The sequence below is a fragment of the Chanodichthys erythropterus genome, chromosome 4 (assembly GCF_024489055.1).
Source record: "Chanodichthys erythropterus isolate Z2021 chromosome 4, ASM2448905v1, whole genome shotgun sequence".
Classification (NCBI taxonomy): Eukaryota; Metazoa; Chordata; class Actinopteri; order Cypriniformes; family Xenocyprididae; genus Chanodichthys; species Chanodichthys erythropterus.
In genome coordinates, this window is record NC_090224.1 from 28,728,878 (window position 1) to 28,742,133 (window position 13,256).

Genomic DNA, 13,256 nt, shown 5'->3' on the forward strand with positions numbered 1-13,256 from the left:
TGCACCTCGAGGGTACGGGTACCTTGGCGGAGGCTGATCAGTTGCATTGCTGGGTCCATGTTGAAACGGGAAAGACGCTCACCGAAGCTGCTGGATCTGGTAGTGGCGAAGTCTTCTGTTACGAATGGAGACTCAGGCAGGAGATCCAAGTGCAGCATTTATTTACAAGTGAGAGTGGTCGTACAGGCAGGGTCAATCAGGAGCGAACAGGAACAGCAAGGAACAGGCAGAATCGTGGTCAAGGAACAGGCAATGATCAGGACAGGCAGATATCACTCACAGGTCGGTATACAAGCAAGAGGTCGAGGCAGGCGGCAGACAGGGATAAACAGGGTAACAGTCCAAACGGTAACAGGCAGAACAGACAGGGAATAAACGCTCAGAAATGACACACAAGGAAATCAAGACTTCGCGGTGAGGTGGTGTGAGTGAAAGTCCTTTATAGTCCTGATAATGAGCTGCAGCTGGGTGTGGTGATAGTGTGGAGTGATTGTGAAGTGAGTGCAGGTGATGAGCAATGGAGGATCATGGGAAATGTAGTCCGGGATGTGACAGGAACATGACAGGAACAGATGGTGATCGTGACAATTGTAATGCGGTAAACCAATACTTTGGGACAATTACTGAGTTTAGATTCATCTTACCAATTAAAATTTAGTCTGTGCATACTTATTTATATGTTTTTAATTTTGTGATCTTAATTTCTGCTCTTCTAATAACCATAAAGAGTACTACTGCCAAACAAAACCAGAGAGAAATGTAAAAAAAACAATCTAATTAAATATTGGGCTCAAAACATTTAGACAGTAAGAAAGGAAAACCTGTAGGTTTTACACACACACACACACACACACACACACACACATATATATATATATATAAAATTCAGGTTTATTAGGACACTTTTTCCCATTCATTTCAATAGCAAAAAGTGTCACAATCAACCTGAATTCATATATATATATATATATATATTATTATATAATACACACACACATATATATATGTTAATAAAGTCAAAAAATTGTATGTGAGAGAGTCAGCTGTAACATCATTGCTTTCCTATTGGTCAGTGTTAGAGAAGCTCAGCTTAGCCTGACAGTTAGCCTGCTCCAGACCAGGCTAGTTTCCCAGCATAAGTTGCCAGGGTAACTGAGTTTGAACTAATTTAAGTTTGTTTTATGAAACAGAATTCGCTGACAAAAAGTCTGACTAAGTAATATAAGCCTGGCTTGTTTTCTAATCTTATTTTATGAAACAGCCCTCTGGAGATGGCAGTTCTCTCATTCTCTCCATGTTTTTTTTTTTGTTGTTACACACCTCTTCTTACCCCTAGATTTTAAAGAGGGGCTCGTAACACTGCACATGTATAAACCTTCATAAAAGCTCATTGAGATACAGACAGAACAATAATAAAGATCTCACGCTATGAAGAGTGTGCAAATTAACATATTTTAGCAACTGTGTGAAAGTGAATGGCACATAACAGGCACAATACCGGTATAAACATGAATATCTGGCGTTACATGACTAAACATACATCATCGTTTTCAAATACTTATGTTTTCACAGTCCACACTACGAAGTGAAAATGACGTTTTCAAATTTTGCCACCTGGAGAGAGTTTTAAAAAAGCTTTTTTGTTAATAAATATGCCATCTCAGTGTGGAAGGCCAAAACATAGAGAAAAAGATGCCTTTTCAAACGAATATGTAGTTAGTGTGGACTTTGTGAACGACTGTGGTTTGAGGTGCAGTTAAGTCTGCTACAAAGTTAGTTTTCACAGTTAAAAATGTTCTCTAAATTTACATGCTATAACTCACAGAGACAACCACAACATTGCAATAACATAAACAATAATGCATTAAATAAAAATCATTGTTGAACAAATGGTTTGGGAAATTAGGCCAACTGAACCAGTTATAGTGTGTTAGCAAACAAGAAAAACTGTAATAACAAAAAAGATAAATTCTGAACACTACAAAATAAACAAACACAAACTGCTATAAGTGAACCAAAAATGATTTAGCAGCACAGATAAAACCAACAAAAATCAAGAAACTCCACAGCAAAATCTATTAATGCCGCACTTTATGCTGGGTACTTTCGTAGTACATATGCACTGTAGAAATACAGTACGATATTCCAAGAGTGCAGTTAGATACAAGAGAAGTCCTACTGTGGAATTACTGTGAAAGTCATGCAATTATTAACCTGGAATATACTGTAATTTCACACTAAAATTTTAACAGTGTGCTCAAAATCAAATAATGCTTTCAGATCATACACACAGCCAGTCAAAATATAAACACTACAGATCATTCATAAGACACTACATCAAAAAATGGAGATCACAGCATCCAAAGAATGCAGTTATATAAAAAAGTATATTGTAATGCAGTAAATTAATTTTGCAATTATTTAAAAAAAAAGTATTGTAATATTACAGTAGTAAGGTGAATAAACTGATACTGTATGCATTCATTCAGATTCATTCTGCCTCAGCATCACGTCTTCATGCTGGGTCCAGCCTGAGGACTTTGTCCACATCACAGGCAATGTAATCTCTTGCCAGGCCATCTGTAGTGTGCTGGATCCAGCCTTGACAACACAACACAACAGTGTCCACACTTTGCGCTTTCTCTTCCTCATCCTCTTCCTCCTCGTCCACCATCTCTTACACATTCTCTTCCTCCTCACCTCTCAGATTTTTTCAAGGTATTATCCATATCAACATTTAGTGCTTCTGTGCCACCAGTACACTCTGTGCTGGGTTATTTTGTACAGTTGGTTTGAACACATGATCACATACAATAAGGTTTATTAGTTAACTACATTAGTTAACATGAACTAATAAGGAACTGCACTTCACATACATTTGTTAATCTTTGTTAATGTTCATTTCAACCATACTTGCCGGGCTAATACATTATTAAAATCTTTTTAACATTAGTTAATGCACTGTGAACTAACATGAACAAACAGTGAACAACTATACAAAAGTATTTCTTATGGTTAGTTCATGTTATTTAATACATTAACTAATGTTTAACTAATGAACCTTATTGTAAAGTGTTACTGGAATAAGTGTGAACATTTTTGAGTTATTGAGTTATCATATATGCTGTAATGTCCAGACTATATTTCACCTCCAAATCAAAAGAATTTTTAAAATATATTTTTGGCAAATGTTAAGGCCCTTTCACACCAAAAGTGAAATGAATAAGCCTCAGGCTGAAGGAAATGCATATTTACACCTGTACAGCAGAGGCAAAACTCAATCAAACCTTTCAGCTGTGCTGCCATTCTGGATTAAAGATCAATAGGATAAAGGAGAAAAAAGATTAACACTCTTATTTCTAAATCTAATCTAAAGCAATGTTTGCTTATTAGTATGGTTGGACTGGATCATTGAAGGTCAGCAGCAAAGCCATTGGTTAATAAATTGAGATTAAATACATAAAGTATATTTTTGTAATTTAATATATTTAATTATTACACACTGTAAGACCTTGCCGGGCTTTTTTTTTACAGTATAATACTGGCAACACTGTTGCCAGTGATTTACTATTGATTGTACAGTTATTTACTGTAATCTACAGTATGTTACTGTAAAGATACCATGCACTAAATTAAACTCGTGTTAACTCATTTCATTTGCAGAAACCAACTGCTTCAAATTGTCAGACTGCCATTTAAATTTACAAGATAATTTTTATTACATGCTAATAATATGAGCATATTATTACTATGAACTTATTTCTTTATAGTTCACTTAAACCATTTGAAATAAAAAGATTTTTACTACATCAGCAACTACACGGTCATCTGTTAAATAAAACAACACAAAGCATATCACCAACGCCTCTTGATCTTCTCCTAAAGTGCAGGCTCTACTCTTCAGCACAATGGTGACCCACAAAACTCAATTTTACAGTAAACTACTGGCAACAGTGTTGCCAGTATATAACTGTTTTTTAACTTACAGTTTGTAACTGTTAAAATACATTTTGTGGGTGTGTCTTTTTATATTAGACCTTTAACCCTTTCAACCCCACATGAACATCCTCTAGTGTCCACACTACAGAGTAAAAGTAACATAGATGCTGTGTTGCAGTGAGATAATTAAGTTAATATTTAAGTGATGATTGAGCATTAATGATGAACACCTGCTGTTAACAAGCAGAACCACTGAAAAGAGAAACAAGAATGGAAAAAATAGAATACTGGAGATATAATAATAATAATAATAATAATAATAATAAACAATAATAACAAATGGAGAAAATAGAAGAAACTACAACTACGAGCAGAACTACGACTATCTTCCAGCCATTACACATTATTACACTTATTACTGATCAGATTAACTTTATTTTTTACAAAAGAGATCTTATTGAGAATTAACAGAAGTTTGGATGTTGATATTTTATTAAAATTTTTGCAGAAAAAAAATAAATATATATATCATTGAGTGCCGATAATTGTATATTGTTGAAGACATAACCATCACAAAGTCTTTTGATTCACAGAATACGTACTGTGTTTTATCCATTGTTACATTATTAACAGACTCATATTTTACATTATCACCACTGTGAAACTAAAGCCAGAGTTACAACAGCAATCAACTAAAAAGAGTTTACTTTTAAACACCATGAACAAAAAACAGCTGCAACAATTTTTACACACACACAGATATCAAAAATCAGCACATCAATCTCAACAATGGTGGCAATAAAAAAAGGACCATTCAGCTGCATAATTTATTCATGCTGCAGTGCATGCTGGGAGTTTTGTACTATGCTGGCATCCAGCATGCATTGCAACATTAAACTTTTGGATGTCACCATTGTTGAGATTCATATTTTGATTGTTGATGTTTCTGCTGTGCAAGTTATGCAGAAACTCAAAATATTGTATGCAATATGAGACTAATATATTCTCCTAAATAACTGATTACTGAAATGTTGCTGGTTCTTACACTGTTGAATCACAGATATAGTATAAAATACCCATTAAATCAAAAACTAAACACAGAAGTCCAAGATGATCACAGAATCATCACAACAGCCAACAAACCTGATCAACTTCATGTTGGCTTTTTTCTGTTTATCAAATGTTATTTAATACAGCAGCCAGAGAAACCTAATGTAAAAGCCCAACTAAAGCAGACACTTGTCACAACGATAGTGACTGCAAACTTCAAAAAATTTTTGTTTTCAATAAAACATCAACATCCATATCTGTTAATTCTCAACAAGAACTTCTGTACATGTATGATGTCAAACTGAAGTCAGTTGTAGTTCTTGTGTTTCTGCTCATGTCATTTTTCTGGTCTTGTTTCTCTGTCCTTCAGTGATTCTGCTGATGGTGTTCATAAAGTTTCTGAATTCACTCACTTCTTTTAATTAACTCTGTCAAGTGGACTATATTAGTGAACTAATGCAGGGAATAGTGAATGAGACTATAGGATGTGATTTAGAACACAGCCTCTTGTAGTCTATTTTCTCAAAGATGACAAATATTACCTAGAATGCATTGTTTTCTACAGTATATTACTGTTTTAATGGAAAATGGTTTATTATTGTCAGAATTTGGCTATTTTTCTACAGCAAGGTCTAACAGTGCAGGTCTGCATAAAATTCTGAGATTGTATTTCACTGTTTTTACTTATTTTGAAAAATAATGAATGTTTTCATTCAAGTGAGATGTCTAAATGTATGTTCACATTTAATCAATGCTTATAGGGGTTTGATAGTGAGTGTCAGCTCTTTGCCCAGCGGAGGGACAATGTATTTCTCTTCTCTGAGTAAACGCAGTAACAGGTCCTTAGCATCCTCAGGCCACCGGTACAGACGAGTACTCTGCAGCCACAGTGGAACATGACTCTACAGAGAAAGCAACAGATTTTAAACTTATGGTCATCTTCATATTTATTTCTATATTTTCTTTCTATACATATTCGTCTCACGCCCTTAGAACAAAAGTTTTGTTTTTGGAAGCTTACTTGGTTGGCATTGGGAAACAGCACTGGTACCAGTCTGAAGTTCAGACATCTCTGCAGGATGAATTCATTTTGGATCTGAAAAAAAAGAAGAAGAAAACAATAAAAACATGCACAGCTAACCCAGAGGAGAAGTGAATTTATGACATACCAAAACTGTATGAGTATACATTTTCTTACATATACTGTAAGAATATAAATTTTAATATAAAATATTATTTTACACAGATGCAAACTTATCTTGGCTTTAAAGAATAGTTCAGCCAAAAACTAAAATTCTCTCATCATTTACTCACCTTCGTGTCCTTCCAAGCCTGTATGACATTCTTCTTCTTGTGTAACACAAAATAAAATATTTGAAAAATGTGTCCGTGTCAAGTCAATGGGGTCTAATATTGTTTGGACCTTACTGACATTAAAAATATCTTCTTTTGTGTTCCACAGAAGAAAAAGATAGTCATAGAGGTTAAATGACAGGAATTAAAATAGTTTTGGGCAGTGTTGGGAAGTTACTTTTAAAAGTAACGCATTACAATATTGCATTACTCCCTAAAAGACTAATTACGTTACTGTTTGTTTTTATGAAAAGTAATGTGTTACAATGTGTTACAATACTTTTGAGTTACTTTTTTCACACCTGGGCTGGGCTTGCTTGGTTTGTTTTTCTAATAACAACAAAAAAAGTGTTAAAGCCTTTTCACACCAAAAGTGAAATGAATAAGCCTCATGCTGAAGTAAATGTATATTTTCACCTGTACAGTAGAGGACACAGATCAAACAAACCTTTCAGCTGTGTTGCCATTCTGGATTAAAGAAAAATAGGATACAGGAGAAGGAAGTTCAACACTCTTATTTCCAAAATTTAATCTAAAGTAATTTTTGCTTATTAGTAGAGTTGAATTGGATCATTGAATGTCAGCAGCAAAGCCTTAGTAAAGTGAGATTAAATACATAAAGTAAATTTGTGTAAGTTAATATATTTAATTATTGCAGGTTTGCATAAAATTTTGAGACTGTATTTTATTGTTTTTACTCAAAGGAATAATGAATGTTTTCATGCAAGTGAGAGGTCTAAATGCATGTTCACATTTAGTCTAAAACTACAATAACCATTATGTTTAAACAGCACACAAAACAACTCTGCACCCTATTTCTCTCAACATGGGAACAAGAGAGCTGTCAGTCAATAAATCTGAAAACAAAGTAACTTGCGTTACTTATTTGAAAAAGTAACTTAGATATTTTGTTGTAAATTGAAAAAGTAATGCGTTACTTTACTAGTTACTTGAAAAAGTAATCTGATTACTTAACTCAAGTTGACATAAGTTGAGCACTCTGTTAACCTAATGTAAATATACTCATAATGGAAATATATCTCACTGTAGGATAGATTTTTTTCTTTTTCCATGTGTGTGCATGAAAACATTCATTATTCCTTTAGATCAGGAGATGGCCAATAATGAGTTCTGACATAGAACACAGAAGTGCTGCACAGCGTTCACTACATCAACTAAGCATAACAACGGTTCAAATTGTTAAATAAAGTTGTTATTTTTGTTTTGTTTTTGTGCACAAAAAGTATTCTCGTCACTTCATAAAATTAAAGGGATAGTTCACCCAAAAATGAAAATTTGATGTTTATCTGCTAGCATCCAAGATGTAGGTGTCTTTGTTTCTTCAGTAGAACACAAAAGATGATTTTTAACTCCAACCGTTGCCATCTGTCAGTGTTATAATGCAAGTCAGCGGGAACTTGGACTATAAGAGTAGATAAAACACGACAGACAAATCCAAATTAAACCCTGTGGCTTGTGACGACACATTGATGTCTTAAGACACAAGAAACCGATTTCATTTTTGGGTGAACTAACCCTTTACTATTATTAGTAAAGGGTTAATTCAACTTCAAAACACTGGAAAACATACCAAAAACTTTGACAAAAAAAAGCTGGCTATTTGTAAACCTCTTATTAAAAAAACACAACTTGATCCTAGAGAATTAGTCAATTACAGGCTGATCTCGAATCTACCTTTTCTGTCAAAAATACTAGAAAACTACATTCCTTTTTAGAAAGAAATTGTATCTCCAAAATTTCCACTCAGGATTTAGACCATACCATAGTACTAAGACTGCTCCCATTAGAGTAACAAATTATTTGCTCTTATCATCAGATCGTGGTTGTATCTCTTTATTAGTGTTAATGGATATTCGTGCTGTTAGGAACAGTTAGTTCAAGCGTTCATGACCTCAAGGCTAGAGTTGTTGTGAAAGGGAGGCTCAGGCAGGAGATCCAAGTGCAGCGTTTTATTAAGAATGAGAATGGTCGTACAGGCAGGGTCAATCAGGAACAAACAGGAGCAGCAAAGGACAGGCAGGGTCGTAGTCAGGGTACAGGCGGTAGGTCAAAAGGCAGGCAGATATCACTCACAGAACAGTATACGAGGCAAGGATCAGGACAGGCAGCAACGGATCAAAAACAGGAACAGACAAGGTCGAGAACAGACAGGCAAACAGGGAATAAACGCTTGGAAATTGCAACAACAGTTAACAATACTTTGCGGTGAGGTGGTGTGAGTGGAAGTCCTTTATAGTCCTGATAATGAGCAGCAGCTGGGTGAGGTGATCGGTGTGGATGTGGCAACAGGTGATTGGTGTGATGAGTGCATGTGATAGGTAGAGAGGATTGTGGGAAGTGTAGTCCGGGAACTGACAGGAGCATACGGTGATCATGACAAGAGTAATTCTCTAATGGGTAGTTGCCCTGCATGCTTAATTAACAAACTCCAGTTGGTCCAATACACAGTAGCTCGAGTTCTTACTAGAACCAGGAAGTATGACCATATTAGCCCGGTTCTGTCAGCACTGCATTGGCTCCCTATGAGACACTGTACTGTATACGTTTTAAATTCTTTCTAATTACTTACAAAGCACAAAATGGTTTAGCTCCCCAGAACTTGAGCAAGCTCTTAATGCATTATAGTCCTTCACATCTATTGCGATCTCTAATTCTAGCCAGTTGACAATACCTAGAATATCAAAATCAACTGCAGGCGGTAGATTATTTTCCTATTTAGCACCTAATCTCTGGAACAGTCTTCCTAGCATTGTTCGGGAAGGAGACACACTCTCTCAGATTAAATCTAGACTAAAAACACATCTCTTCAACCTGGCATGCGCTTTATCAATTTCTAATTTCAAATCTATTAAATGATTGTTGGGCTGCATAAATTAGCTCACCAGGAACCAGGAACCCATGTACTTGTTACATCATTAGCAGAATGGCATCTATGCTAAATTTAGTCTCTCTGTTTAGTCCAAGGTTGACTGTAGTCAGTCGGATCTGGGCCGTATCCAGATCAGATGGAGGACCTGCCCCTAAACACGAGCACAACACATACATAATATCAGTATTGTAAGATTTTGTCAACTAGACTATCCCCTGTGAAGGCCTCATCGAAACAACAGCCAATGGCACAGATCCTCAACAAACCTGTCTCCATACCAGCATGATTAATACAATCTTCAGCCAGATGGAACTGGATTACATATTTTGAATGTTTCGATCCCAATCTGACTTCTGACCTGAAATGTTGCTTGAATCATAAATTATGCACTGTTGGCCAGAGGAGAACAGAACCCCTGACTGAGCCTGGTTTTTCCCAAGGTTTTTTTTCTCCATTTTGTCACCTGCTGGAGTTTGGGTTCCTTGCCACTATCACCTCTGGCTTGCTTAGTTGGGAACACTTAATATTCAACAGTATTATTGATCAGCCTGCATTGACACCATTGTAAGTTTAAGTTTAAGTCTAGATGATGTCATCCCAGTTTTCTCCAGAGCTGCTGTATATTCCTGCTATCACTGTAAAGCTGCTTTGAAACACTCTGCATTGAAAAAAGCGCTATATAAATAAAGGTGTTTTGACTTGACTTGATATTACTCTAATGATTTGTATCAGGATATGTGTAATTTCAGTTATATGACATATAATATTATAAAAATGCTGAATATTTAGACTACAGACACGGTTTTATGTGGGATGTGAAAAAGTGGGCAAGCTCCTGTCTAGACAATTAAAACAACAAAATGCAGCTAATATTATTCGGGCTATTAAGAGATACTATGTCATTATATGGTATTTGACAAAGGAACTAAACAATGTTTTTCAGAAGTTGTATAAACATTTATATACATCTTCAAATAGCCTGGATGGAGAAAAACTGAAACATTTTTTTTTCTAATACAGAGGTACCTAAATTAGATGTACTGCAATCAGAGTCTCAAGACCTTCCCATTACGCAAGAGAAGGTCAAAGTTGCAATAACCTCTATGAAGTCGCCAGGGTCTGATGGATTTTGAACTAAATATTATAAAAAGAATGTTGACAATCTGTATTGTTGTCACATGTCTGTCTGTTTTGCACTGTTCTGTTAGTCACATGTCCTCCTTTATTTAGTTTTCCCACCATTATTTAGTTGTCATGGTTTCTAATTTGATTAGTGTCCTTGTTTCAGGTATGTCTTGTTAATTATCTTAAGTTCCCTTTGTTTGCCTTGTATATATACCCTGTGTTTTCCCTTAGTCTTGGTCGGTTCGGGTTCGCATTTGTGTTTATGGTGTTGTATTGCTTCTCATTCCCCTGAATGTCTTCACTAAAGTCTGTTTATTGGATTCTCCTTCGTTGTGCGCTTGTCTACAACCATGACCAATGACAATTGTGTAATGTGCTATATAAATAAAGGTGACTTGACTTGACTGACACAGGCAATCAGATCTGTCCTATTTGACTGATACCTTATTTGGCAACATCATAATATCTTAAAATCATAAAATCTGATCTGGCCTACCATTACAAAAATGGGCATATTCAAACATTGTTTGAAAATGAATATGTGTACCAAATTTTGTGAAAATCAGCCACAAGGTGGTGCTATATAATAAGCTGCTTTACATTTTAGCTAATAACTCAGCAAATGTGTGTGATAATCAAAATTCTTTCATATGAATCCTTGCTTTAAAGCAGGGGTTCTCAACCTTGTGCAAGCTGGGCCCCCCCAAGCTGGTTCATTGCATTTGGGGCCCCAGTGCTTGCAAGCATTTCACAAAAACTAAAAGAAAGCTTTCACTGTAGCCTATATTCTGACTAGTTTATGCGTTTATATATATACAGGGTGCGATTTGTGAAAAAAAACAGAGGATGTTTTTAATTTTTAAAAAAATTTTTTTTAAATTTGTTAAAAACCACAGTGCTATATGCAACCTGGTCTCATGACGAAAACGTACCAGTGAGTACATATCGCTGTAGTTTTGCTCTGAAATGTCCACTAAGCGGCGCCAAAAGCGTGTTTTTTTGTTGTTTTTTTGCCGGAGCAGATAATAGGGTGAATGCGGTACGTTTTTATGACGTTGCTTTTCAGACGAATCGCCGCGGTTCTCGATTTGACATTTGCGCTCCGTTGCGTTTTAAAATAGCTTCCCACCGACACTACGCCTAAACCTACCCGATAGTGTTAACAAAAGCAAACGTGACGTAAGAAGGGTCCGTTTTTCAGCTCCTTTAGATCTCTCTTTGAGCTCTCTTTTTTTTTTTTTTTTTTTTGCCGTCAGTCGCCTTTCGCGGGATTCGTACCCAGGCAGGGGGAGTCGACTCCTCGCCGTAACTCCAACTCCGTATCGGCCGAGCTACCGAGCAAGCTTGGTTACGGCCAAAAAAAACGAAACGCGTAGAGCCGGAAAGTCCAAAGTACGTTCATTTACAAATGGGGCACTCTGGTCAGATGCGTTTTGAAGTCGTGACATGATATTGCGGGAGGACACGCCAAAACGAGTCTTTAAGAATCCATAAACCGACCCCGGCCGTCGTCGAAACCGTGCGTGAAAATGAGCAAAAACGCTTATCGACGTTTTACCGGCCTCTAGCGTTCGTTTCTGTCGGAAGACAGCGAGACGTACTCGTCGGTACGTAATTTTGTGTCTCGCCAAAACGTGCCCACTGGTACGTCTCTCCTATGAGACCAGGTTGCCATTTTTCTGAGTTTTACAGACATAGCCTGACAAAATCTCATCTAACCGCAATTCACTGTTGTTCAACTGAAGCTCCCTCCCTCGTTTGACTTGAGCCTGGCACTGAGACAAAGTCGGAATGCGCGTCTGAAAAGTGTCCAGTTTGTTGTGTTGGTAAAGAGACAGTTCTATAAACACAGCGTTTTACTTGGCGATATTTGAAAAAAGATTTTTATTTTTGGTATTTTATATCTGTTGGTGGTTTGTGGAGTAGCATTACCCCACCGGGGATAAAATATTTCACCAGAGGGAGGGATACATAGACCAGAAGGGGGGAAATTCCCCCCATCCCCTCCTACAAATCGCACCCTGTGTGTATAACGTTATATATATAAACTAAATACGACCTCACGTTTTATACGTTTGCAGCCTAACGTTATACGTTTGGTTCGATTTTCGGCATTTTTCGCATCTGTAGCAAATATTTTGAGGGGTTTTTGACAATTGATCCACCAAATGACGAATATGAAAAAACGAATATGACAGTTTCGGACTCAGTCAGGTGCAAGGACCTTAAACTTTTGAGGCTTGCGCAGGAGAAATCAAACAAATGAGCGCCGTTTTCCAAGATCTGGATCCACAGCACACACAAATAAACTAAACTGACATACTGCAGTTAAATTTCAAAATGTGGTGTTTTTATATTTATAACATTTGAATACAGTTCAGCAACATACATCACACGACCTGACGACCAAGAGAGCTGACAAATGACCATCACTTAATTGACCATCACCTCACGATTGAAAATGTGACACTGATATCAGTTCAACAAACAAGTTAATATATTAAGTCACTTACATTTTAGACGAAATAATGACTGTTTTGGTCTATTTTAGCAGCGAAAATAGATCCGATGAATCCAAACAAAGATCACAACATAGCGCATCTCACAGCAACACTCAATCGAGTTTTTGAACAAATCGTTTGAGTCAAAGATTCAATGACCCATTCACAAACATCTGTCTAATTCTTGATGAATCGGCCGTTTGAACGAATCTTGAATGAACGACTCAATGACTCGCTTAATAAAACCGCTTATCACCTGCATTTGCGCTCACTATTGACAAACCGATCAAATTTGTTCAAAACTTTTTTTTTTTAATCAGTCCAAACACATTTTAATTTTTATTCAGGAGTTATGTATATACAATACTATAACTTTTTATGACAGTAGTTTAGTGATA

General features: G+C 36.3%; 1 protein-coding gene across 4 annotated transcripts in view; it reads right to left on the minus strand.

Moving 5' to 3' along the window:
- Positions 1 to 1,149: 1,149 nt before the first annotated feature.
- The window catches only part of traf3ip2a (TRAF3 interacting protein 2a), a 132,672-nt gene continuing 120,565 nt past the window's right edge, over positions 1,150 to 13,256 (minus strand). For all 4 annotated transcript variants that reach the window (XM_067384677.1, XM_067384678.1, XM_067384676.1 and 1 more), the window contains 2 exons: positions 6,011 to 6,085; positions 1,150 to 5,891 (listed from right to left, as the gene is read on the minus strand). In XM_067384677.1, coding sequence (XP_067240778.1) covers positions 5,745 to 5,891; positions 6,011 to 6,085 — 222 coding nt within the window. In that variant the 3' untranslated portion in view covers positions 1,150 to 5,744. The remainder of the gene's footprint in view (positions 5,892 to 6,010; positions 6,086 to 13,256) is intronic.